Raw genomic sequence first — 27,163 nt, 5'->3', positions numbered from 1 at the left:
ATCTTTATGGCAAATTTGTTTATTCTCTTGAGAAAAGCCTGGAAATCAGTAAATTTCTGAAAGAAGTGTTTCTTACAGATGATATGCTGATGTAGAGAGCCACAATTTTGTTCCTACAGCATTCTAATGGCACTTCCACACCGTGATGGTTTACGTGGACTATCCCAGACACATTTATCTTTGTCTATAGAATCTTTTTTTTTTTCCAGGTCTAAAATGCCTCTTCTTGAATAAGCTTAGCATGCCTACTGGCCTCTCCATCAGAAAAAGAAATCATACTCTCCTACAAACTGACTGCTGCACAGAGGTAGCTGCCATCTTGAAATCTACAACATCTCATGGCTGAAACATATATTCCACCCCATCATATTTGGGTGAAAAAGAGACATGTCATGACTACCTCCTTTTATGTTCCAACAAAAACTTTCTCATCTCATATTTCAGCACGGATTGACCCAACAAAGCCACTTTTTCTGCCAACAGATGCATCTATCCCTATGTAACACAGTTCCACTGTCAACTCAAGCCAAAACCCTGACTTTGCTTTTATCCCTCAAACTAATTCAAATGTCTTGTAACTTGTGCACTTTATTTTACTAAAAATTGTTGTTGAAGTATTCTACAATGCAAATAGTTCTAAATAACAAAAAATGAATTATTCTATGAGCCAAAATTATTAGAGTTGTAGCATCAAATTATATAGATTTGCAAGCCTTGCAAATATATATAAGTTGATTAAAAAATTCTTGGGAATTCCATAATCCTACATCTGCAGGTGTATAGGAATGCTACTGGTAAGTCAATGGTCCAAAACTATGGTTTAATTATGTTTATTTTGGTTGATTATATAATTAAACTATAGGTTTGGATTGTTGAATTACTGGTAGTGTTCCTTTACACCTACAGATGCAGAATTATGGAATTCCCAAGAATTTTCTAATTGGAATATAACTGGTATCCCAACAAAAAAAGAAACTATATAAGTTAGTGCCACTGGGCCCACTCATATGTAAATATGCCATTCAGCATAAAAGATGTAGAATAATAAGTACTGGTCTGTTTGTCATATATGCTGACTAAAACAGAACTTGGATATGGTAAATTATTTCCTTATAAAGCTTTAAACGTGTTCCAAAGAATATTTTTAAAATTGTATTGAAGCTTGAGTGTATTCATCCCACATATAAAGATGAAGCTAGTTTAAAAAATATTAATGTTGGAATAAATTGGATTTTTATAGTTTAAAGAGCTATCTTTGCTTCAAATGAAACAAAGATAGCTCTTTAAACTATAAAATTATACCTTTAAATCATAATTTATTCTGAGATGTTGCTTTCAATTATTTATATAATGTAGCTTCAGTTTTTATCTGAGTTTAAGAACATCACTTACCATTGAGACAGCTTAGCATAAATCCTAAAGGAAGAAGGGGATCCATTGCTGATAACATACGAGATGGAGATGGCACCATATCCAAAATCATTGGAGTATAAGCACAAAACAAGGCATCTGGTTTTCGAATTCCTAATTCAATAGTTTTTAATGTCAATGCTGTCATTAGGTTTCCTCCAGCACTATCACCAACCAAACATATTTTCTCTCCATTAAAACCTGATAATATTTTCATAAATTATTATAAAAATAATCTTAAATAACTATCATATTAAATTTAAACCATCTTTTCATTTTAAAAAATTCATTTTAATAATAATCATAGCATGCATATAAAGAAATATAAATTACTATTGAATTTAAAATATATGTAAGCATGTAGCAAAAAAATTGCAACAAATACAATGCCTCTTTACTTGTTTATTTCTCAATTAAATCACAAAATTTGTTCACAGCCATAAACTACAAACTTAATACTTATGATTAGTTATGAAAATTGGCACTTAATTGTTGCCACCATTCTTGTCAATGCATTCCTCAAGTTGATGAGTCATGCAGCAAACATGTGACTCCACCAGCATGGCTTTGTTCACATCTTAAACCTCTTTCACTTTTGCAATAAAGTTTTCTTTTTTGGGATGATCTTGTAGCTCTAGCTGGTTCTTAAGGCTAGCCCACAGATTTTAAATTGGGTTAATATTGGGGCTTAAGGCCAGCCAGTTCAGAACATCGACGTTGTGGTACATGAACCATATCATTAATGCATGCCCACGTATGCAGTCACAGCACATGTGGGCATGGATTGTCTTGCTGAAGAGTGTATCCTTCCAGACAGAGCAAACCCATCATCTCCAAAAGACATTCATGCAAGACATTTTGATATTGTTCAGTGTTAATGGACCCTCAGATGATTTTGAGTAAAAAATAATTCTTGTTACAATTTTTTCACTGCATATCTCAGCTGATAATATATATAAATAATGTTCAAATCTTCATAATAATTAAGAAATAATTTATGTTTGTAATATATGTTTCTAATTATGTTCAATATTTATTTAAAACTAATTATAAAGTTGTAATCATAAAAAAAAAAAAAAATCATTTCTTTAAATGATTATTAATAATATTGGGCTGTGCAGAAAGTAATTTCTTTTTTTATTACTAGAGGAATTAGATGTATTTTTACCAGCCAATTTTATTTTAAACCACATTTTCATTATAAACTTTGACAGCTGACATTTTAAGGCTTATTTGTAAAAAATCTTGTTTGATTCTGTACAATTGTTTTTTTTTTTGGTGACCCATCAAATATGGAAAATCGAAAGCATCATTTTCGGCATATTTTGCTTTTTCATAACTAAAAAATCAAAATGTTGTTCAAACAAGAAAAAAAATTGTGGTACATGTTTGGAGAAGATGTGTTGAGAGAAAGACAGTGCCAAAACTGGTTTACAAAATTGTGTTCTGGCAATTTTAATATCGAAGATACACCACATTCTGGATGGCCATTTGAAGCCAATGAAAACAAAATAAAGGTACTGATTGAAGCAATCTGCCGTATAACAACACGTGAAATCACTAAGAGGTTAAATCTGTTAAATTGAACCATTTATTATTACTTAAAACGAATTGGTTTCGTTTCAAAGCTCGATATATGGGTTCCACATGTTATTAACGAGAGATGCTCTCTACGGTTGGATTTAAAAAAATTTGTTTTTGAGCTTTTACCAGACAATTTAACAGTTGATTCGAAAGTGTACTGCCATCGAGTAAACAAATTGAGTAATGTCATCAAACAGAAAAGGCCAGAATTGATCAACAAACAAAGTGTAGTGTTTTACCATGATACTGCCAAATTTCACACAAGTTTGGTAACTCGTCAGAAACTGTTATAGCTCAGATGGGATGTGTTATCACACCAACGATATTCACCAGATTGGAGACATTCAGATTATTACTTGTTCCGGTCTATACAAATTTTTTTTAACTGTAAGACATTTACTTGAAATGACAATGTCAAAAATCACTTGGATCAGTTTTTTGTAAACAATGATGAAATTTTTATGAATGTGAAATCATGCTACTACCAGAAACAATGACAAGAGGTATTTGACCAAAATGATCAATATATAATTCAATAAAATATTTATTTATTATAAGAATATTGCATTTATTTTTATATGGAAAAACAAAATTACTTTCCGAACAACCCAATAAATGAAATAAAGTATAATGTATTTTATAAATCAAAATTTTCATAATTTATTATTTATTTCTATTGTATAAATAAATGATTATTATGCAGAAATTGAAATAAATTAATATTAAGTCAAAACTATTCTACATTTTTTGTGACAAATTTATATGATATTAATTATTTGTTAGTTCAATTCTATATTTTTCTTTGTCAGAAAATGAAGCAAATAAACAAAGCTAATGATGCACAGAAATATACAGTTAGATGTAACACAAAGAAAAGCCAAATGAGGGGAGACAACACGCCACACAGAGATGTAGCAGACCAAACAATATCGGGACCTATGACCAAAAGAATGTAAAGCGTGCCAATAGTAGATAGCGCCATCTAATACAAAATACATATATCTTAGCACACAGAGACTACATTTTTACTTTCTTTCACGTTCTTGATTTTCAAAATCATAATAAATGGATTCTAAAATAAAAGTTAACTAAAAATACAAAATCGTAATTGACTCTGTGTTATCTTTTGTAAAGTAAACACCTTGAAAATGTCATCTAAAAGAAACAAAGTGGTTATTACAATGGAAAAGAAATTTAAAATATAAAGTAAAATGTATATAAACTGTGTTATTTATGTTGCTAATGAATTTTCCAGATTATCCAGATATTTGGTTATCCAGATCATGCCTGGTCCCATTTAAGCCTGATAAACAGGGTTCCACTGTATTTTTAAATCTTATTAGTAATGTCATAAATTAAATATCTTATATTTAGAGTATTCTTAAGTTATTTTTTTTACCATTACTTTTTTCCTCATTAATTACTTTCATTTTTATTTAATATCTTTATTATATAATATTACAAATAAATTTGTATACCAAGTTTATGACCATTTTCTAAAACCCAAGCATAGACAAGAAGAATTTCTTCTAAAGCTCTTGGAAAAGGTGCTGCTGGTGCCAAGGAATAATCAATTGATAAAACAGGAATGTTCAGTTCTTTAGCCCAATCTCTTAAATAAATCTAAAAAAAAAAAAAAAAAAAACCACAAACATGTTTATGACATTAAATTATAATGTATAATCAATAATTAATCATTTATTAATTGTTAGAGAAATTTCATTTTAAAAATGATTACATTAAACTAATACTGTTGTAATAATTATTTTATGGAAATAAGTTTTAATTTTTGAATTGTTTATTAAAAATTAATTACAAAAATAATTAAAATAATGGTATATATTGTTTTTTAAAACACATTTTATTCACAATTTACTGAATCAAAATTATAACACCTTTAATATCAAGAAATGTTATAAAAATTGCATCATTTAGTGTTGGCCTGACTAGTATTTATGAAAATAAAATATTCCAATCCCCAATGTGATAAGATTAAACTAATATTCCTGAAAGCTCGAATTAATGGCTTATAGTTTCCAATCTTCATTTGTTTTGTTTCATTCACTCTATATATTCATTATTTAGAGATAATGAAATGCATAATAACTGATATATTTGCTTATGTTATTCCTACCTTTCTCATTTCATATTAGCTCCTTTTATATTGTTTAATTATTATATTTAATAACACTTTTTATTTTATTTTATTTAGAATCATTCATTGGTTGATGGGTAATCAAATATTTTGTAGCACTAACTAGTAATGTCAGCTTGATAAGTGAGGCAATTATTTATGAAAACATCTAATCTAATCAATGATATAATTAACATCAAACTTACACTCATTTTCAAAATAACAGTCATCCCAAAAACTTAATTTTCTAAAGAAATTAACCTTATTGGCAGGCCACACTTAATTAACCACTTAAGAGCAAAAATACAGGTATCCCTTGCTTAATGCAGGATTTGATTGATGAGTAAAATTAATTGTGGCAATCCCTTTTTATATGCAGCAAAAAGTTTTAATTAATGCAGCTTTAACAGTTGTCTTTACTTAACACAGATATGCTTATCTCTGCAAATAAGGTGTTAGTGAATTTGTTATTTTTGTTTATTAATGTGAAAATATTTGCTATTAATTAAAAATTTGTTCTAGTGGGTGGTGACCGTTCGGTTGAGTATCGAGGCATTACTGTATTTGATTAACTTGATTTTGATATATGCCGTAACATTGAGGGATTAATTAACTGAACTAATCAAGGGATACTTGTAATCTTTTCATATCAGGAGTTCAAGATGTGTAGAAAAGTAAAGAAAAACAAAGAATACAAAAATTTCACAATAAACAAACTTTCATTCAGCCATAACTACTGAAATGGTTCAAACTAATAAAAATGTTGTTTTTTGCAGGAACTATATCCAGAATGATAAAATACAACAACAAGTACTAAAGAATTAATCTATTACATTTAGTGTAATAGCAAGCATACAAAAAAACTATTCAATACATTTACAGTAATGTAAAAACAATACTCACACCCAAAACCAATCACCAGTGTGAAAACTTCCAAAAAAGCAAACATTTTCAATTCCCCTCCTGGGATCTTCGTCAGGCTTAATTAGTTCTTTTCGTTGGAACTCGATTCAAAGGTTTTTTTTAAAAATTTAGAACATGCCTTGCTTCCAAAAAATTTTTTAAATGGAAGAAATTCATGAGCTGCTTTGAAAAATGTTTTGGAAGCAAGGCACGTTCTAAATTTTTAAAAAACCTTCAAATCCAGTTCCAACGGAAAGAACTAATTAAGCCTGACAAAGATCCCAGGAGGGGAATCAAAAACGTTTGCTTTTTTAAAAGTTTCCACACTGGTGATTGGTTTTGGGTGTGAGTATTGTTTTTAAACAAACCGGCGTGGTGAGACAATACATTACAGTAATGTAGTTATTGAACACTAATTATGATAAAATTTTTAAAAATTTGTGTTTATTTTATGATTGTTATTACATTATGAACAAATGCATCATATAACTCTATCATGCTGGCTTAAAGTAACTTTATATTGACATTTGTTTTAGGATTTTCAGATGTCATGGCCAGACATCTGAAAAACCTAAAACAAATGTCCTATGAATGTGACGGAAAGAACAAATGGAAAGAACATGATGTATAAAAAGTGTTAGCCCAATAATTTTACTGATCCATAGGGCAATGCAGGCTGGAGCACAAGCTCCTGGTAGGGAAACCCATGCCAGTAAGGTTTATGGGGAGAAATGAAGCTAAGAGTGACCACACCCACATTCTGTGGAGATATTTATTATGGTAATAACCAGATCAAAGTATGATACTGGTTCGGACATCACCCGGGTTAACAAGGTCCGCGTTCGTGGGTTAGGCAGAGGCTCATGTTCGAAAAATAGGTCACAGTCTCCCTTGGTTACCGGTGGCGAAAGCAGCACCGGCCCAAGCATGGCTACTGCAATGCCCTCAACAGATGTGAGGAACCAACCCAGCCTTGGTGTTTCTGTGGCAATGCATCCACAGACCACAAAGGCTGGAAAACCACGCCAACGGATGAAATGGACAGTAGAAATGAACAAGTTTATCATCCGTACTTACTACACTATCACAAAACTCGAAACAAACATGACAGCATAAACACAACAACTACACCATAGATTCACACAACAGTATCCTCATCTCACTGCCACCGAACAAAGGGTTGTTGATCAAAAAAGAACAATTATACACAACAACCTTATTCCACAAAAAACACTTGAACTTATCAAACAACAGGTTGCTGATCAAATACATCAACAGACAGAAACATCTAACATTAATGAAGATCATGTAACCTGTCAGGATTAGGGATTGCAATCCAGCAGTGTTTTGAATCCAGCTGGATTTTTGCTGGATTGAAATCATTCCAGCTGGATCCAGCGTGGATCCAGGTGGATGTATTTTTGGTGCAATAAAGTGTTATCTGTCTATCTATCTATCCTGCAATTTATGTTTTTTTTAATGAAATAAAACATTTTTTAAAAATACTTAAAAAGCTTTTATTATTTAGACTGGTCACTATAAATCAGTAAAACTTTTTACACATTTAGGTAGTAAACTTAACATTGGTACGGTTTAACATTCGAGATAGAGATAATTAACTTTAAATGTTTAGTTAGATTATAATTATAATGTAATCTTTAAGTTAAATGATAGCAAAGGTAATTCTACTGATTAATTTATATTACCGTATTTTACGGACTATAAGACGCTACGGATTATAAGACGCACCTGAATTTTGGAGGCAATTTTTCGAAGAAAAAAATGCGTCTTATAATCTGTAAAATACGGTAATATATTATAATAATGTAAGGACGGATAATCAGTGGCTAAGTGGCTATCAGTCTTACCAGTTTTCATATATAGGCTCTACATATTAGTCTGTAGTTATTTATAGGTATATAAAACTATGTACTGGAAGTAGAATAAGTTAAATAAACTACACCTTTATCAATCCAGCAAAATTTAATAAAATAATAACGTTTTCAATCGTTTTTAACGATCTTCCTCGGTTACAAAAAAAATACAATATTAAATATAGAACATAAAATGTGTTCGGAATAAATATAAAAATTAACGGAAAACGCCCAAACGGACAAAATATAGATAAATAAACAAAATAAATAGTGGAAAAAATATATACAGGGTGTTTTTTTTAAAGTGACATTACTCAGAAACATCTGTAGAGCAATCTAGCAGCCAGACTGTCGCCAAATTTGGGAGAGTGACTAAGGATGACATGGAAAAGAGATTCCGCGAAGAAAAAAAGTAGTACCTAAATTCGCCGGTAGAGGAGGATTTGGCGCTGTTGTAGCGAAAAAGCTACCAGCACTTCACTGAAGAAAGGGTCATCAGTCGCTTTTTTCCACTTGCATGGCCGCCTCGCTCCCCGGATCTAACCCCATGTTACTTTTTCCTGTGGGGTTACTTAAAGTCCAAGGTCTATCTTGGTAGTGTCCCAAACTTGATGACTTTGAAGGACAACTTTCTCGAACTGTGATGAACATTCCTGCGGACATGTTACGTTCGGCCATAGAGAACACGGTGTTCAGCATGCAATGAGTTGTCCAGCAGGACGGTGATCACATTGAAGAAGGGAGAAGGTTATTTGCTGATTAATTAAACTTTCGTTATTACACTGAAACCTCTGTCTGATTATTCATTCGTGTGTTTGTTAATTGCAGCTGGATTTTATGCAGATTCTTAGCTGTTTTGCTACAACAGCGCCAAATCCACCCCTACCGGAAAATTTGGGTACTACTTTTTTCTTCGCGGAATCTCTTTCCCATGTCATCCTTAGTCACTCTTCCAAATTTGGCGACAGTCCGGCTGTTAGATTGCTCTACAGATGTCTCTGAGTACCGTCAGTTTAAAAAAAAAAACACCCTGTATATAAGATCCAACGAAACCAGCATTGTCCGTTAATAACATTAATTAATGTAAAAGGATCTCCACATGGTAGACAATGAGTCCGCATCTCTATGGTTTATACAACCAGTTGTCATGTGCGCCTTGCAGATTTCCAATCTCTCAAGATGTTTGACCGTTTGCCTATTCGTCGTCGTTTTTATAATTGCCGCTCGATCCCATTGGACGTTAACATCCTTCTGTCTTGCGTATGGTGCCAGCGCAGTGTTGTCAAGGTTCTTACTGATTGTATATTTGTGCTCTTGAGCCTTTGTTTTAAACTGCGCATCGTTGCACCCACATAAACAAGCTTGGAATTGAAACGTTGGTTGTGTAAAGGCACCGAATATATACCCGTTGTTGAATTCCGATCCTCTTTCTTTTTATCGTTTCTTAAAAGTTTGAAAACAGTGGGATTACGTCGGTATACAATACGAAAATTATTAGACCTGGCAGTACATCTATGTATCTTGTTTAAAAATGGAATGTAATTAAGCACTATTCTTTTTACATTTATTCCAAACACATTTTATGTTTTATAGTTAATGTTGTATTTTTTTGTAACTGAGGAAGATCGTTAAAGCGATTGAATACATTATTATTTTATTAAATTTTGTTGGATTGATTAAGGTATAGTTTATTTATAAGTAATTTAATTATTAGTGTTAGTAAAGTAGTGAGTAAGTAATTAGTAGCAGTCTAGTAGTTAGCAAAGCGGCAACGCGACGACGTAGACTTTTGCGCAATTATTTAGAAAGTTAATTGAATATTTGCGGATCCGCAGTGCTGGATCCAGCAGGCCGAAGAATGCGCTGGATCCAGCTGGATTGCTGGATGAGGGATCCAGCAATTGCAATCCCTAGTCAGGATAATCCAGCAACAAGCATTGATAATAACACACATACAACAATTACCACTAATGATACTACAGACACTTCCTCATCCATCACTGATAATATAGACATGGATTTAGTTAATACGCTCTCACTTATATTTCAGGAAACACTCACTAAATATACAGGCACAGATCCCACACAACGACCATGAATACCAAAAATCAACATCGTCAAAAGAAGTAGGAAAAACACTAAATTATGTAAACACTCACTTACTATCAAACCACATTCACTCAATTTCTACATTCGCAGACATTCATACATTAGTTTATGCTGGGGCAGTCACAGTAGTGACACACCATGGACTGAAAGTACAATCACAGACAAATACACAGAAAACAAAATTCTATCACAAGCCTGCCTGGCAGAGAAGAATAGAAACTCAAATAAATGACATTAGACAGCAATTAGGCAGGCTGACACAATACACTAAAAACAACATAACACCCAAATTAAGGAAACAGCTCAAAAACATTTTCAAGAAAATAAAAACACACACAAAACATTAACATCACAACAACAACAATGCATTACAGAATACATTGATACACTAAAACAAAAACTTGCTGCCAAAGCACGTGAGACTCAAACGATACAAAACATGTACACTACGAAAACAACAAAATAAATTATTTACAAACAATGAAAAACTCTTTTACAGACAAATTAATAACAAAGCAAACACTGATACACAGCACAGTGGCACACCAACAGAAGAACAACTCACAACTTATTGGTCTTCTCTTTGGATCCAGTGCTGTCACGCACAATGCTGATGCAGGCTGGATCGAGGAGGAGAACAGAAACTTGCACAACATACCAACTATGCCCTGTGCTGAAATAAACATACATGATTTCCAATACACTGTTAACAGAACACACAACTGGAAGACACCTGGTGTAGACAACATTCACAATTTCTGGTACAAAAAGTTTACATCACTGCACCAGGAACTAGCTAAACACCTAACACACATCATCATCAATCCACAAGACATGCCAAATTTTCTTACTCAGGGCATCACCTACATGAAACCTAAAAACAACAATACCACAGACCCCACACAATACAGACCAATTACATGTCTTCCAACACTCTACAAATTATTGACATCCTGTATCGCAAACAAAATATACAAACATATTGAAGAACACGACATTCTAACGGAACAGCAAAAAGGTTGCCGTAGAAATCACAGGGATGCAAAGAACAGTTACTCATAGATTCAGTCATTCTACGGCAAGCACACAAACAACACAGAAACATACACATGGCATATATAGACTACAGAAAAGCATTCGACAGCGTTCCACACAGTTGGCTGCTACATATTCTACACATGTACAAAATACATCCATCACTCATTGCATTCTTTCAAAACACTATGCAGCACTGGAGAACAACACTACATCTCAGGGTTAGTAACACTTCCATACAAACAAACCAAATCTTTATTAGGCGAGGAATTTTTCAAGGAGATTCCTTGAGTCCTCTCTGGTTCTGCTTAGCCCTGAATCCATTATCCAACATGTTAAACAACACGCAATATGGTTACAATATCAGACATGAAAAAACAACACAGTTTACACTGTCACATCTCATGTACATGGATGACATAAAACTTTATGCATCCACACAAAAACAACTTCATCAACCCCTACAAATCACACATTCATACACCAAGGACATACAAATGGAATTTGGCCTAGATAAATGCAAAACACTTCACATAGAAAAAGGAATCCTGAAGAAAGAAGATTTTGCACTTGGAAATGGAGACATTATTGAATCCATGGAAGAGGGCAAGTTCTACATGTATTTAGGATTCCAACAGGCCAAACCAACAGAACATACACAAATAAAGCAAAGATTAATTAAAGAATACCAAAGTAGGTTAAATGCTATTCTCAGAACACAATTAAATGCAAAACATACAGTTAAAGCAATAAACACATACGTCATTCCAGTACTTACATATTCTTTTGGAGTTGTACATTGGACTCACACAGATCTTGAGCAACTCCAAAGGAAAACAAGAACAACACTTACTAAGCATAAATAACATCATCCTAAATTTGCCACAGAAAGACTAACCCTTCCACGTAAAGATGGCGAACGTGATGATTGACATAGTTAACCATTCACTACATACAGACAAATACAGTCACTGCGAGAGTTTTTCTACAAAAAACAAGAAACATCACAATTACATAAAGCAGTAACTCTAGCAGACTCAAATAACACACCATTAAACTTACACTCACATCATATGGATACAACACAACATATAAAAAGCATAGACATTATTAAGCAATCGTGGGCTCGAAAGGCACTCCATGGCAGGCATCCTTATGATCTGGCCCAGGATTTTGTTGACAAAACTGCATCAAACAGCTGGTTAGCTCGGGGATGCCTCTTTGGGGAGATGGAAGGATTTATGATCGCCATACAGGATCAGGTCATAAATACTAAAAACTACAGAAAACACATACTCAAAGATGCAACACTCACAAATGACACATGCAGAAAATGTCACATCATGCCAGAAACTATACAACACATCACCTCTGGTTGCAAGCTCTTGGCACAGACAGATTATTTACATAGACATAATCAAGTAGCAAATATAATACACCAAGAGCTTGCAAAGAAACACAAATTAGCAGACATCCACAAACCATACTACAAATACATTCCACAGACAGTATTGGAAAGCAACACGCACAAAATGTACTACGACAGAGCCATAATCACAGATAAAACATTTATCACAACAGACCAGACATCACACTCATTGACAAACACAATAAAATCACATACATTATACACAAATCTATTCCAAACACTCACGATGTACAAAACACATGCACTGAAAAAATTAGCAAGTACACAGAACTCGCCCAGGAAATAAGGCATCTGTGGAAGATGGATAGGGTGCTTATTGTACCTGTTGTTCTCTCCTCTACAGGTGTCATACCACACACACTACACAAAATCCTGGGCACATTACAATTGAATAGAAATACATACATCACACTACAGAAGGCCACTATATTGAATACATGTCATATTGTGAGAAAATTCCTGAATACAGACACACACACTGATACACTTCTTTAATTTCTGTTTTGGTTACTATGCCTTGACTTTGGTCCGGCATAGTACACAGCCACCGGTGTTAACTGAGTATATCTCACTTACCCAACATAACAATAATAATAATAATAATAAGCTAAATACAATAAGTCTCACAAATATACTTTAAAGTTGTTTATAAATAATTCATATAAGAGTGAAGTATTCTTTCTATATTGGCAACCATTCTGGAAGCAGGAATAGCAAAAATCAACTTTGCCTTAAGTGCAAGTTATGAAGCAAGCACTAGCCACATCCATCTCAAAATGCCATGGACATGATATAAGGTTAGTGTAGATAATGATTGGTGATACCTTTACTCCCTCTTAAAATAAAATTAACAAAGGTATACATGATTGATAATGAATCCCCACTTTTAAAATCATGCTAATTATGATTGACATCAGCCTGATAAGCCAAACAAATCAGTGATAAAACGTCCTTTGGCCCTTTCAGTGCTTGAAAAACTGTTACTTCTCAATAAATGTATTGGCATCTATATTGCTTGTAAATCTCCAAGCCTTTTGCCTATCTTTAAAATCCTGCTAATTCTAACTGACAATAGTCTAATAATCCCCAACATTCAACCAAGTAAGCTTCATTTAGTGCAAGTGATAACTGTCTGGATTATAAGTAACATAAATTAAATAACTTAAATTTGTAAACTTTTAATCGAGTACTTTGGTGTTTTAAGTGTTCCAATTTCAATATTTAAACAGGTCTCAGGCACAAAACATTTATGCATTTCAGGATCACTATTGATATAACCCCTCTGCAGAACATTATGATTTTTTACATATTTAAAATAGTAATTTTATTTATGATTCTCTTAAGCTAAAGCAAATAATTACAAAAAACAGTAAAGACAACTAAGTATAGTTGGTAGTACATCATATTGTGTCGGAAGCATGTTGTTAATAGATTTTAGGTATAGCCTTTTACTTTTAGCTTAGTAATTTTTATTTATTATGATTCTATTTTAAATATGTAAAAAAAAAAAATCACAAACGTTCTAAAGAGGGGGTTATATCAGTAGTCACCCTGAAATGCATAAACATTTAATACCTAAAATGACACTTTAATAGTAAATAAAGACATCTAAATTAATTGCAGTCTTAAAAATTCACCTGTTTGAATATTGGAATTGGAACATTTAAAACACTGAAATATTTAGATTACAAATTTATGTTATTTAATTCAATTAGTATGCTTGAAAAGATAAAGATGTACAGTACAGTCTGCAGTATAAGTTTGTCCTATGGAATCACCAACTCTCAGAAAAGCAATGTATGAACTTCTACGATGATACAACTCTTCTATGCCATAAATTAGTGGTTGGTGATTGGAAAAAGAGTTGGTCATCATAAAAAAGAAAAAAATAATAGATGATACAGAAAAATTTCTATTCCTAAAAAATTTGAATAGAATAAGAGTGATTGAATGGTTTGGCGACAATGTTTTCCTATATATAAATATAACTTCCTGTTTCTTTTTTAAATTCCTTTCATCATTTCAGTAATAAAGTCATCCTGTTGTGAAGTCATCCATTTCTAGATGATACCATATCACTAATTGGTAATTTTAAAATATAGCATATTCTGCTGAATTAACTATTTAAGTTTGTGTGTGAAATGTTAAAAATGTTATAAGGCAATATTTATTATATAATATGGGGATACTATAGATTACTATCTATGGAATTTCGGGACTTTGAGTATATATCTGAACTGGAGGAACCGAGACGAGTTCAACGATACCCTACTTTTGGACCGGAGACGAAAACTAAAAAAGTTATCATACTTTTTTCGGCAATCACGCGATGATAGGGAGTCGCGTCACTCTCTGCTAAGTCGGCCTCGCTATTGCGATCGGGAGTCCCATCGCTTGCCGTTAAAATTGTCTTTAGTAGACGTTTCCCCCTTTTTTTACTTTGTTCAAGAACTACCATGAATCGATCACTAGTTTAGCACATGGCAGCATGTGGTGGCGCCCATACAAGAGGTCAGTCAGGCCGCCATGTTCGCTGCTGTAAGTAACATTAACCGAAATGGCGATCGCGCGATGATCGGAAGTCACGTCACTCTCTCCGCTCTCGTATCGTGTGTTTAACCCTCCAGAAGATGACCATAGTCCGACGTCATGGTTTGCAGACTTTACTGCAAGATGGCAGTACTAGCAACTATGGTGCCGTCTTCATGAGAGCATTAAAAAAGTATGGTAAGTGAAAAAGTATGATAACTTTTTTATTTTTCGTCTCCGGTCCAAAAATAGGGTATCGTTGAACTCGTCTCGGTCCCCTGAGTTCCAATATATAATCAAAGTCCTGAAATTCCATAGATAGTAATCTATAGTACACCCTATAATATAAATGAAAACAAATAAGAAAATTAATCCTTTATTATTATTAATAATCATTTTGAAGAATAAGCACTATCAGAGTACCTATTAATTTCAACTTAACTTACTTCATGAGATTCTGGTGTTTGCGCAATAAATCCACCACCATGACAATGCAATAAAATTGCTGGAGATAATGGTGCAACTTTCGTACGGCATCCAGCAGTACTTGAATTCTACAATAATGAATAATAATTTTACATTATTATTTTACTTTTTAAAAAGTGATTTAGTGCATAGTTTTGTACTATTTTTTTTTTATTATTAACAACTAAGAAATAAAACAATAATTTTTGAACAAAAATTTTGCTTCAAAATATGTTTTTGTTAATTTACATGATTTAATTATATTAAAATTTATTAAATCTTAGTAACAAACAATTTTAATAAAATTTTAAAAATTCTAATAATTCTTATTCTATTTAATTGATTATGTTTATCATTTTTAATAATGTATTTTTATACACCATTTTTAATAAATTTTTTTATCTAACTAAAACTGTGATAAAACTAAAATATTCTAAAAATAATTAACCAGTAGTTTTATCAAATGTAATCAGGGCTATTATTTGTTAGTCATTTAATGTTATAAGAATAAAAAGTACAAAAATATATATTAATTAAAATAAACTATAAAAGCTTCACTTAACTGTAACCAAATTCTGGTTACAGCTACAGCTATCATCTTCAGACAACAGGCATTTTAATCCAAATTTTTATGCAATCAGATTGCATAAAAATTTGCAATTGTTTGGTTAAATGTGTGTGGTCAATGTGTGGTTAATAATGCACAATCCTTATGTTGTTATTACCCAGTGCTTTAAACATTAATTACTTCAGTTGTTATTTGCTCACAATATAATAGTTTAAAGTGTTGGCATTTCTTGCTTAAATTATACAGTAGCTGTTATAACAAATGCTTTAATGGAGTAAAATTATTCCACTAAAGTATTTTTAATTATATTTTCTTTACTTTCAGAGTATTAATTTTATACAATGACTGTTGTTAAAGATTAAAAAATTAGCATGCAAACAACACTTACTAAGTTATTATTAATTATAATTATTAATTATTAATAATTATTATAATTAATAAATCTCCAAATCACACAATCTATAACTGTTTTAGAATGTCCTTATAAATGTGAGATTCAATAAAATGAGACCTCCTACTAATTTTAGTATTGTTTATTTAACCTACTTAATGTTTTCATTTGATTATTGTTATTAGTATAAATCAGCAAATTAAATGTACAAAACAAAGTTCCAACAGAAAAAGAAAGAAGAATGAAAAGAAGGAACAGTTTTATTTTTACATCACTAAATTCTGCAAAGAACAATACAAGTAAGAATGAATTTTCATGTAAACTAGCTACAGCTTTAATACATCAGAGATTGCTCTTAACAAGATAAATCATCCAACATTCAAAAAATTTTCTAGAAAAGTATATCAAGCACTCACTCAATCCCTGACCAAAGTTCACCAAGGAAATGATACGCGTAGCCTAAATAGAAACCAACTTTAAAAAAAAATACAGAAAGTAAAAGGAAACTGACATTTTTATTGTGGATGAAACAAAGAATGTACTAAGAATGTATAGCTGAACATTCTCATTGGTCTGTTAACAAACTTACAAGTATAACCCATACTGTTAAGAGTTTACAAATTAGAAAAGAAATTCCACAACTGTTAAGCAGGCCTTCAATGATACATGTGCCAAATTGTGAAACTATCATTCCACGCAAAAATGTTTGACTTTAACAGATCAGGCACCATACATAATATAATAGGCTAAGTGCATGCTCAAATATAAAGTTGATATACCCAAATCTGACACATGTCACTTGTCTTGCCCATTCCAAGAAAGTACGTAAAGCAATTATGGCAAAATTTTCTTGGTTCAACAATTTCATTTCAGAAATAAAGGCTTTGATTAAATGTACTGTGAATCTATATCTATATAAAAAGATAACTGGCTAGCCATGACCAAAACATCCTGTAATAACTAGGTAGGGGCATGTGGATTCAAGTGGCTTGTGTTTTATGCTGAAAATGTTCATCCATAGGAGCATTCATCATTGATAAACTAAATGAAAAATCGGTAACAGCCAAAATGAAACTCAAAAGCTTGTTAAAGCAAGAAGCCCTGTTAAAGAAACTCATATTCATTCATACAAGTTTCTATGCAGTTCATGTTATAAGTTTGAAGAAAGAAATCTGTATACCAAGTAGTAGTAGTAGGAGATTTTTAAACATTCCAAAAACCAGTTGGATGGATTTGCTTTAGAGAAACTGGAACACTCTCTGAGCAAAAGTCAGTAATCAAACTAATCAAAATGTAATTCCCAAGTCTCTTCAGTAACAAAACTGGAGATTTCAGTGAAAACCAAATGTGCTCTTCTAACATCTGTTGATATTGAAAAATATTTTTTGCAGTTATTTTTCTCACACTGTCGATGACCGACCATGGAGAATGTAAAACGATTGTGTGTTTGCGAGTATGATGCATTTATGTTTGTAAATTATGAAAGTGATGGATCAGATTGTAAAACTGACTAACTGATTTGAATTTGCTATCATCTTCAAGTTTTAAGTGTGCTATATATATACACTTTTATCACAATAAAATAATAGTTTCACTTTCATATATTTTTAGCAGCACTAAATCCACAAACCTATTTTTTAATTAATAACAAAAGATCTGCCATGTTTCAAATTATAATATAGCAGATTGTTTGGAATTTTAGAACCACTTTTTTTAATAAAAATTCCATCACTTTTTAGCCTATTTTTTAAAAGAAATTTTGCACCTCAACTTTCCAACTATATACATTACATTTTTACATTAATGACATGGTGTTGATAATGTAATACAGTGGGTGATTGGTTAATGAACATAATTCATTCCAAGATCATGTTCACTATCTGAGTAGTTAATTAACTGATTATCAATTTACCATAGATTTTTGTGGAAATTTGATTAATTTGTTCTGGAGAACCCAAAAAATAAATAAAAACTTTTATGCTTTCTTACTATGTTTATTTACATGTTATAACAAACTAAAAGCAATCTCGCCATTTCTTTATGGATGGCACATCTTTGTTTCTCAGATGCAATTTTTGTTACTCTTTTATCTGCTTGAATCTTTTTGATTATATCTTTCTTAGCTAAGATTGTATCTACTGTAGACCTGTTGAAGTCATCTACCTACAATATCAGACATCTTCTGCCCACCCTCTACCTTGGCTATTATCTCTTGCTTAGTTTCTATAGTGAACACAGTTCTTCACACTCCACTGTTTTTAAGCCCCAATAATATTATCACTTTTTTAAATTAAAAGTTCAGAAAAGCACTTACAAAAATTCAGAGAATAGAAATTAACTAGTGCAAAAACAATTATGTATACAACTGTGAAAGTCTTATTCTATAAACCATGTATAGATGCCATTAAAATATAGTTTTACAAATCTTAAATGCAATGTCACTTCTTATGTTTGTTCTTCCAGGTGTTCATTATCCAAACATGTGTTTGCTGTCCTAACATAAAAATCTTTCACAAAAGTGTTCGTTGTCTGATTTGTTTGTTGTCCGAACTGTTTGTTAACCAATCACCCACTGTATCAGGTTTGTAAGCATCATCATAATCAAAACTTCAAATATTTATTTAATGAGTATTAACTTAAAATGTTAATAATAACTAATGTGCATAAACAAGCTAAATTGTACCATAGTATTATTTTAAGTATACCTGATTCAAGAACTGATTTGTATACAATATCAGTTCTTAAAATCAGGAATTATTTTTTAAATAAACTTATTATCTGAAAATCCAAATGCAATTATTTTAGAGGCAATATTATAAATATAATTAGAAAAATATTTAAAACTTCATTATTTAATTATTAATTAATTTTAATTAAATGTACTATTTGCATACACATACTTGTCCTTCACGACGAACATAAGATAAAAGGCGACAACGAATGGCAGCAGTTGGCAAATGCGACGTAGGAACTGGTATTTCTATTAATTCATTTCCATCCATTAAAGGTACATTTATGGCTTCTGCAGGTACATATATTTCTTCTCTAACTGTAGGCGTTGGACAAAGTAAATTCGGAACATTCTACATCAAATTAAAAACTTCTATATTCCAACTTGAAATATTTATATATAATTATAAATTATAACTTCAAAACAACTTTATAGTATTTAATACTATTAAATAACAAACATAAAAACAAACTAAAAATTTAAAGTTATTTTAACAAGGATAATTATTGTATTATTTGTACTATAATTTAAATTTCTTTTGTATTTTTCCAATTCATAGTTCTGTGTTAATATTTTAAAAATAGTACTAATAATAATTATATTCTATTAATTTAGTTATAACAATGACCAAATTTTGATATTTAATGCTATAATCAAACAAATAATAATATTTATCAAGATTTATAATCGTATATTATTCTATTAATAAAATTATATAATATTCTAATAGTAAAAATTATATGTCTATAAAGGAAGACAGAGAAATTAGGTTTACAGTTTTAAATAAATAAATAAAATTCAATTTCAATTCTTTGTATGAATTTTACTAATACACTTGATTTTATCTTTAAAGTTTCATCTTGAAAAATTTATAATCTGAATTTGCCTATATATATGTTCTAAAGCAAATTTGTATATATATAAAACTACATTAAGGATCTATAAATATGTTGTAAAACTTTAAAAAAATGTTTCAGAAGTTTTAGTATTAAAGTAAATTTCAATGTTTAAAATAATAAAATTGGTTATCTAATGTGCTAATTTTTCTCACACAATTAAATTATTTAAATTAGTAGCTTGATAAGAATTCAGAATAGCTTTTCAATTTTTTAATACTTTTTGAAAATTCAAAACATATTACTATAATAAAAATTTCACTTTTAACCAAACTTACATTTATGAAAGGATAATTACTTGTTTTTAATTAAAAAAAATACATTTGATATAAAATCAGATTCAATTATTTTATCAATTGAGACAATTTTACAATTAATATTTTTGTTGTGATAAATGCAGGGTCTGACAGTGGAGTAAAGTGAAAAAGCAACGGCTCGGTTAGAACACAGAGTTTAATCTAACAAGTAAGCTGTATATACTACACATACCAAAAACAAGGGGAGATAAGGTATGAAGTACAAGAACGCAATTGTATAAACAAAAGTGTATACATCCCCTGGAATGTCCCTAGGAGAGTGTCATGATACTATCACCAACAATTTTAAATTCTGCTTATTATTTATCTAATATTGAAAACAAAAAGTCTACCTAAAATTGAAAACCATATGTATGAAATGATGACGATAACATCATTAATATGATGTTTTTATATATATATATATATATATATATACACGTGGTATGATCCAAAAGTTTGGGGACTGCAGTAATCTATGACAACAAAAGCATGTATTTGAAGTTACAGCGTATGAAATGGATTCTACCAAAACGCCTCTATGTGTTCAGGTTAATTTCACCCATGTCATGTGATTAAATTGCGAGCGCTGCTGTTTTTTTCCAGAGATAGTTACCTTTGTTCTGCGATGTAATAAAAGTGGAGTTTCAAGAACAACCTCCAACATTTCGACTTCGCCATGGTAGAATTACCGTACACCTTTCTTAGCAATTTTAAAGTCTCCATAGGTGTTTTACCTAAATGCTGACAAAATTTAATGTTGGAGGTTGTTCTTGAAACTCCACTTTTATTATGTTGCAGAACAAAGGTAACTATCTCCAGAAAAAACAGCAGTGCTTGCGGTTTAATCACATGACATGGGTGAAATTAACCTGAACACGTAAAGGTGGTTTGGTAGAATCCATTTCATATGCTGTAACTTCAAATACATGCTTTTGTTGTCATAGATTACTGCAGTCCCCGAACTTTTGGATCGTACCACGTATATATATATATATAAACATCATATTAATGATGTCATCGTCTTTTCATTAGCAAGAGCATGTTGCCAACTGTAGCACAATTCCACTAAATTAACAAATTTGTTTAACATACAATGGTATAGCAATGGTGCTAGTCTAAATACTGGAATTTTCATAAAGCTGTTATAAGAGCAAATTCATATTTGAATTAACTACTAACAAATAGTGACTATTTCTATTTGTGGTTAAATTTTAATTTAAAAAATATTGGCTATTCAGTGGCTACTTTCAAGTTAGTGATATTCATCATGGCATCATGGCATTTTGCAGTGGCACATTGGAAAAAGAGTATATTCTTTGTTAACACATGGAATTGATGATATAATTAAGTGTTGCCGATGATAAATGATAACTTGTTTGATCCTAGGGTTAAGTTATAGGTGTAAAAATTAAATTACATTTAATTTGTTTTTAAATGACATGATGAATTATTGAGAATTGGGTTTTTGGGATTCTACTGTATTGTGATTATGCTTTTACAACATAAATTTATGTAGTATTCTCATTTAAGAAATCTATAAATGATTAAATTGTGTTGAATATTTTTAAACAATTAATGCTTTTTTAACATATATTGTTAATTACAAAATGAATGTTCTATTTCTAAGAACAGAATATTTGAAGCAAAACTGCCTAAAATGCATTAAGTATTGAAAAAATAACAACAAAACACAATACATAACTCATTTCATGAACATCGATGATACAAAAAAAGAAAAAAAATGCATCCACACGAGTAAATTACCTATTAGACTTAACAGACTTTGTTGATATCCAGATAGTTTTAGCCTAGACAAATGTAAAACACTTCACATTGAAAAGGAATTTTAAAGGAAAACTTTTCATGAAAATGGAGACACCATTCAATCCGTGGATAAGGGCAAAGTCTACAAATATTTAAAATAGTAATGATGTCATCTTCAGTTTTGTTAGTAAAGCAGCAGAAAATAATGCTGTGAACAAAGTGAGTATTACACAGTCAAGCTGGATATCATTTATACAATTATTTTATTAGTAAAAACTTACTTTATTGCAAAAAACAAGAATTTATAGCCTACTAGCATTATAATTATCAAGTCACATCTAATTATCCAATAGACTAATTACTCATCAAAAACTATCTAGAAAAGTTCATCTTTTGTTGACTAGACTATAAATATGTAATAAGTGTTAAAATAAACTCCAAATGAATTACATAAAAAAGACTTTAATGTGGATAATATATGTAGTATATCTGATGTTTAAAGAGCAAACTGGGATGGAGGTAAGATTGAGGCAATAAACCAACCAAAGCCAAATTTTCGGGCTGGTAGATTGAGGTTTAAAATAAGATTGAAGTTCAAAATAATTATGTGGCCAGTGCAGCTTTTGATGGAAATGATTCCAACACCAGAAGAAGAATAAATAAGTGGTAAATAACGTATTGTAATTTTCATTAACAGCATTGTTGTTTCTTTTACTAAAAAAGTTCATATAGGTTTACAATATCAACAAAATTGGTTCAGGAGTCGATTGCTTAGCTCTTAATCCATGTAGAGAATTAAAATATGTTGAATTGACAAGAATTTCTTAACAGTCCTCTTAGATTCATTATTTAGAAAGGGGGAATTTATTAGCTTTCAAGATACATGTTTAAGCAGGTGTGCCAATTGATGTAGAAAAATTGGGAGAGAACTAAAGGTAAGACATATGTACATGTGTGTTTGGTGATTTGCACAAAAGCTAATAGCAAATGAATATGTGATGCACATAATGGATTTTAGATGATTTTAAAGCACACTCTTAGTAAGTTCAGGTGAAGGAAAGCTGTTAGATGAGCTCATTTAAATGTAATTTAAAACTATCAGATAATCCATAATAGTGTGTAATCTGCAACCAGTTTAAAATCAACCTTAAAACAAATACTCACAGGAAATTACAGTAATTATCTACAATCAGAAACAGAGTTGACTAAAATCACATTACCCATAAAATTTAATCTAATGAATATGCTGATCTGTTTAAAATAAGAACATCTTTACTTAATAGGAAAAACACTACTCAGAACTCATATTTAATTCTATTAAGACATTACAGATGAACCTTTTTAAGGTAATAATTAGTATAAAATATTTATAATAAATAAATAATATGAAAAATGTAAATATATTCCTAAATAATTCTGATTAAAGCATTTTATATTTAATTTAAAACTATAAAATTAACCTTCATCATCTGAGTCTCATTTAAACTCCAGAATGCTTTTAGAAATTCAACAGAGGCATTTTGGGCAACATATACAATTTGTTGAGCACGTAATTCAGGATTCACAATATATTTTCCTCCATTAACAACTGATGCTACTGCATGTGATACAGCTCCTCCAGGTAATTGATAGAGATCACTAAAAGATGCTAGAATCACATTAACACCTCTAAGTGTTTTCCTCATTGATTCACAATACTGCAAAAATAAAAATTAACCTATTAATAAAACTCTTATTTGTGCTATATAATAAAATTTTGTTTAAAAATTATTATGTTATTTCAATTTGATATTTATTAATAAAAATTTATGAATTTCTTTAAAAACATTATAATCTGTATTAGAAATATGGTAATTAAAATGTATAAAAGTCACAGTTCTACAATTAAGTTTCTATAAACAAAATACTATATATAATAATTATCATGTATTAAACTTACTTTTTATTTTATAGTTTCCTGAATGAATCACATATATATGTTTTATATATTTTTCTGGAAATTGGAAAAATAGAATATCTGGCAAGCAGAGAAATTATGGATTTATAAATGGGATTTGAAAGAAAAGATAATTAACATTAAGGGCTTGACTCCCTTTCTAATGCATGGAAATGGTATGCAGAGAAGTGTGTAAAGAAAGGATAAAACAGAAAGAACAGATTATTAGGGACAAATATCAACACTAGTTAAGTTTATTTTTGTTAAGTATAAATAATAGAATTTTAAATTGTAGATAATGACAAGTTTTTACATTTGGATTTTGTATTTAAACTGATAATATTCAAATGTCCAGTTCTAAATCTTTTGAAATTATTGTAGATATGTTCTATATTCTAAATTCTACAAAATGCAGCCTTTGATGATGGGCTTATCAGCTTGAAAATACTTAGGTTAAAAATTTGTGGTTAGTTAGAATACTCCTGAAAAGCAGTAAAGGTCCAATTTGACAATATCTTAATTTTAAGCAGCAAAATATGAAAAATATGATTAAAGAAATAAACTGATTGATTTTTAAAGTAAAAATCCTCTCCACTATGATTCAAATATCTGTTGTTTTTTAATAAAAAGTAAGCCAATCCTGAAAATGTTCAGCTTAACTGGGTTTCCAGAAAAGGGCTGGTTTATTATATTTAAAATACAGGGGGGAACCTCAATATTTAGTCTAAAAACTACAAACAATTTTGTTCATAGATAAGTACTGAATTTTTTCTAAAGCATTTCTACACTTAAACATTAATTTACATTTAAATTTGACACTAAAAGATAAGCTATTGTTTACTCATAAATTTAATCTATCAAATTACTTTAATCATTAACTTAAATATAAAAGAAATATCTAATTTAACTTAACTGGTCTTTTAATCTTACATCTATTTATTTGAATATTTTCAGCAATTATTATGCCTAACTTTGGTATTGTTTTCTTGATTTTACTTCATAAATAATTGCTTCAATCATCATTATTAATTCAATTTTAAACCATAAACATTTTTAACTTAGTACAAAACAAATATAATGAATACAGTTCATACTTTTGAAGTATACTACTTAGAAATATGAGGCTTTTGAATTAATTTTGCAAAATTTGAAAATCAAAATGTTACTTAAATTTTATAAAATATTTGTATATTTGTATACTTTTCGGAATTTTTGAATTAATTTAAAATGTACGCAATATACTTTATTTCAATACGATATCAATATTATCACACATACGTCAAAATGATTAAGTGATTCTGTAATATTCATGTATCATATCATATGGAATGTATAGCATTTTATAATAGATATATGAAAGATTTGTATATAACTATACACAATTCAATACATTTAAACCAATAAACTTATGAAAAGATTTCATTTAGTGGATCTTATCTGTAAATTTACTCTAAATTTAGAAGTTGAGAAAATTTTCCATTACTCTGACTATAATTATTAAGTTTATATAAATTTTATTTTGAACTTACATAGAAACCATGACACCTGCCATAAAAGCCTGTCTGATCAATATTACAATATTCCTGCAATAATTCAGTAGCTGTCAAATGTCCATCGCACGTAAACAATTCGCCTTTTTTGCTTCTAACCAGCATCTTAAAAAGATAAGCAAGAGTAACTCTCAATCCTCCGAACACACCCGTATGAGCTTCTAATTCTTTTAAATAATGTTCAGATCGAAAGAATATCGACTCTCTATGCGTTACGAGAGTCTTGCATAATTTCCAACAAGAATTTAAATGGCTGTTTAGAATATATAAATAACTTCTATAGCCATTGCCTGGAGTTTTCTCGTCGAAATCGAAATTCATTACTACTTGACACAAACTATCAACGTGAACGGAAATCCATTGATAATGTTCCAACATCAGATTTAAAGCATCAACGTATCTCGGGGATAAAGATGTCGGATCTTCTCGAAAATATGCTAAATTGTTGGTTATTAATAACGGTAAACCGTCGCAAGAAACGTCCTGACGGAACATCGTCAGGCCACACTCGACCTCCGGTTGAAACTGATCGAATCTACTCAGCCGCTAATATAAGCGTGCTCGATACGTCATGGTGACGTCTACATGACGTGATCGATGACGAAACATCGATTAATGTATTTCGAGTTTTTCCATCGCAATCTCTGCGATGAAGCAAGATCTACTCTTAAAATCCTTTTTGTTAACGAACTTTTATTCACTAAATTTATATAAAAGTTCCTTCCTGTTACAAATTGTTTTTATAAATTTATGAGTATTTTTCTAACTTTAAAAATGTACTAAAATAATATATGTATGCATTATTTATATGTAATATAACTACAAAAATAAGTGTGTATTGTGTGTATTAATAAATTTATATTAGCAATAAAGTATAAACTGATATTTAGGCCTATATTAATGTTTAAACTGATTATTGTTATCTGTAAATTAATTTATTATATGAATAATTCAGATATTGTAAAAACTCAAAGTATGGAACAATGGTTATTTAGATAATTCTAACTACAAAGTTCAAATTAACCCGATAAAAATATTAATTAATGCAAAATAAATTCAATTATAAGAAAGAATTGCAACAGTTTGATTTTAAAAAATTCTAAAAGAAAGGTATGAATTAATTAATTGAAGAAATACTTAAATAAACGTTTAATTAATTATACGATTAACACTAGTAGTAAATTTATTATATTTTGATTAATATATTTAAAATATTATATTCAAAATCAGATGGAATTTCTCGGATCGGATACGATAGACTCTGCTCTAAAAATTAACGATATGTATTATCGTTCATTTTTAGATATAAAATCCGAGGTTGATAGGGTAGAATAGTGGCGTAATCGGCCTTGAACTGAATGTTTTGCAGATACTTTCATATACTTTTGTATTTATTAACCTGTACGAAATGTATGTCAACTAAATAAAACATCTCTAAATCGACTTTTCCTTCAAAACATTCCCTCCAAATTCTTTATCCTTAATTATAATCACGCTGTTATATTTTTAGCAAAGACCTATATTTATATTCAACAAAAATATCTAACATTTAATTA

General features: G+C 30.4%; 1 protein-coding gene across 2 annotated transcripts in view; it reads right to left on the bottom strand.

The window, feature by feature from the left end:
* Nucleotides 1–27,163, bottom strand: part of Hsl (hormone-sensitive lipase) — a 71,297-nt gene that overhangs the window by 23,526 nt on the left and 20,608 nt on the right. The window contains exons 1-6 of one of the 2 annotated variants that reach the window (XM_067277728.1): nucleotides 25,587–26,202; nucleotides 23,582–23,818; nucleotides 19,332–19,514; nucleotides 15,454–15,561; nucleotides 4,473–4,617; nucleotides 1,393–1,611 (exon numbers count right to left, since the gene is read on the bottom strand). In XM_067277728.1, the coding sequence (XP_067133829.1) occupies nucleotides 1,393–1,611; nucleotides 4,473–4,617; nucleotides 15,454–15,561; nucleotides 19,332–19,514; nucleotides 23,582–23,818; nucleotides 25,587–26,102 (1,408 nt within the window). In that variant the 5' untranslated portion in view covers nucleotides 26,103–26,202. Of the gene's footprint in view, nucleotides 1–1,392; nucleotides 1,612–4,472; nucleotides 4,618–15,453; nucleotides 15,562–19,331; nucleotides 19,515–23,581; nucleotides 23,819–25,586; nucleotides 26,203–27,163 lie in introns of those variants that run through there. The other variant, XM_067277729.1, reaches the window with a different exon arrangement.

Source organism: Centruroides vittatus, unplaced genomic scaffold, assembly GCF_030686945.1.
Source record: "Centruroides vittatus isolate TY-2023 unplaced genomic scaffold, ASM3068694v2 contig_754, whole genome shotgun sequence".
NCBI classification, from domain to species: Eukaryota; Metazoa; Arthropoda; class Arachnida; order Scorpiones; family Buthidae; genus Centruroides; species Centruroides vittatus.
Note: the sequence above shows the minus strand (reverse complement) of the source record. Positions and strands in the feature narration are given on the sequence as shown.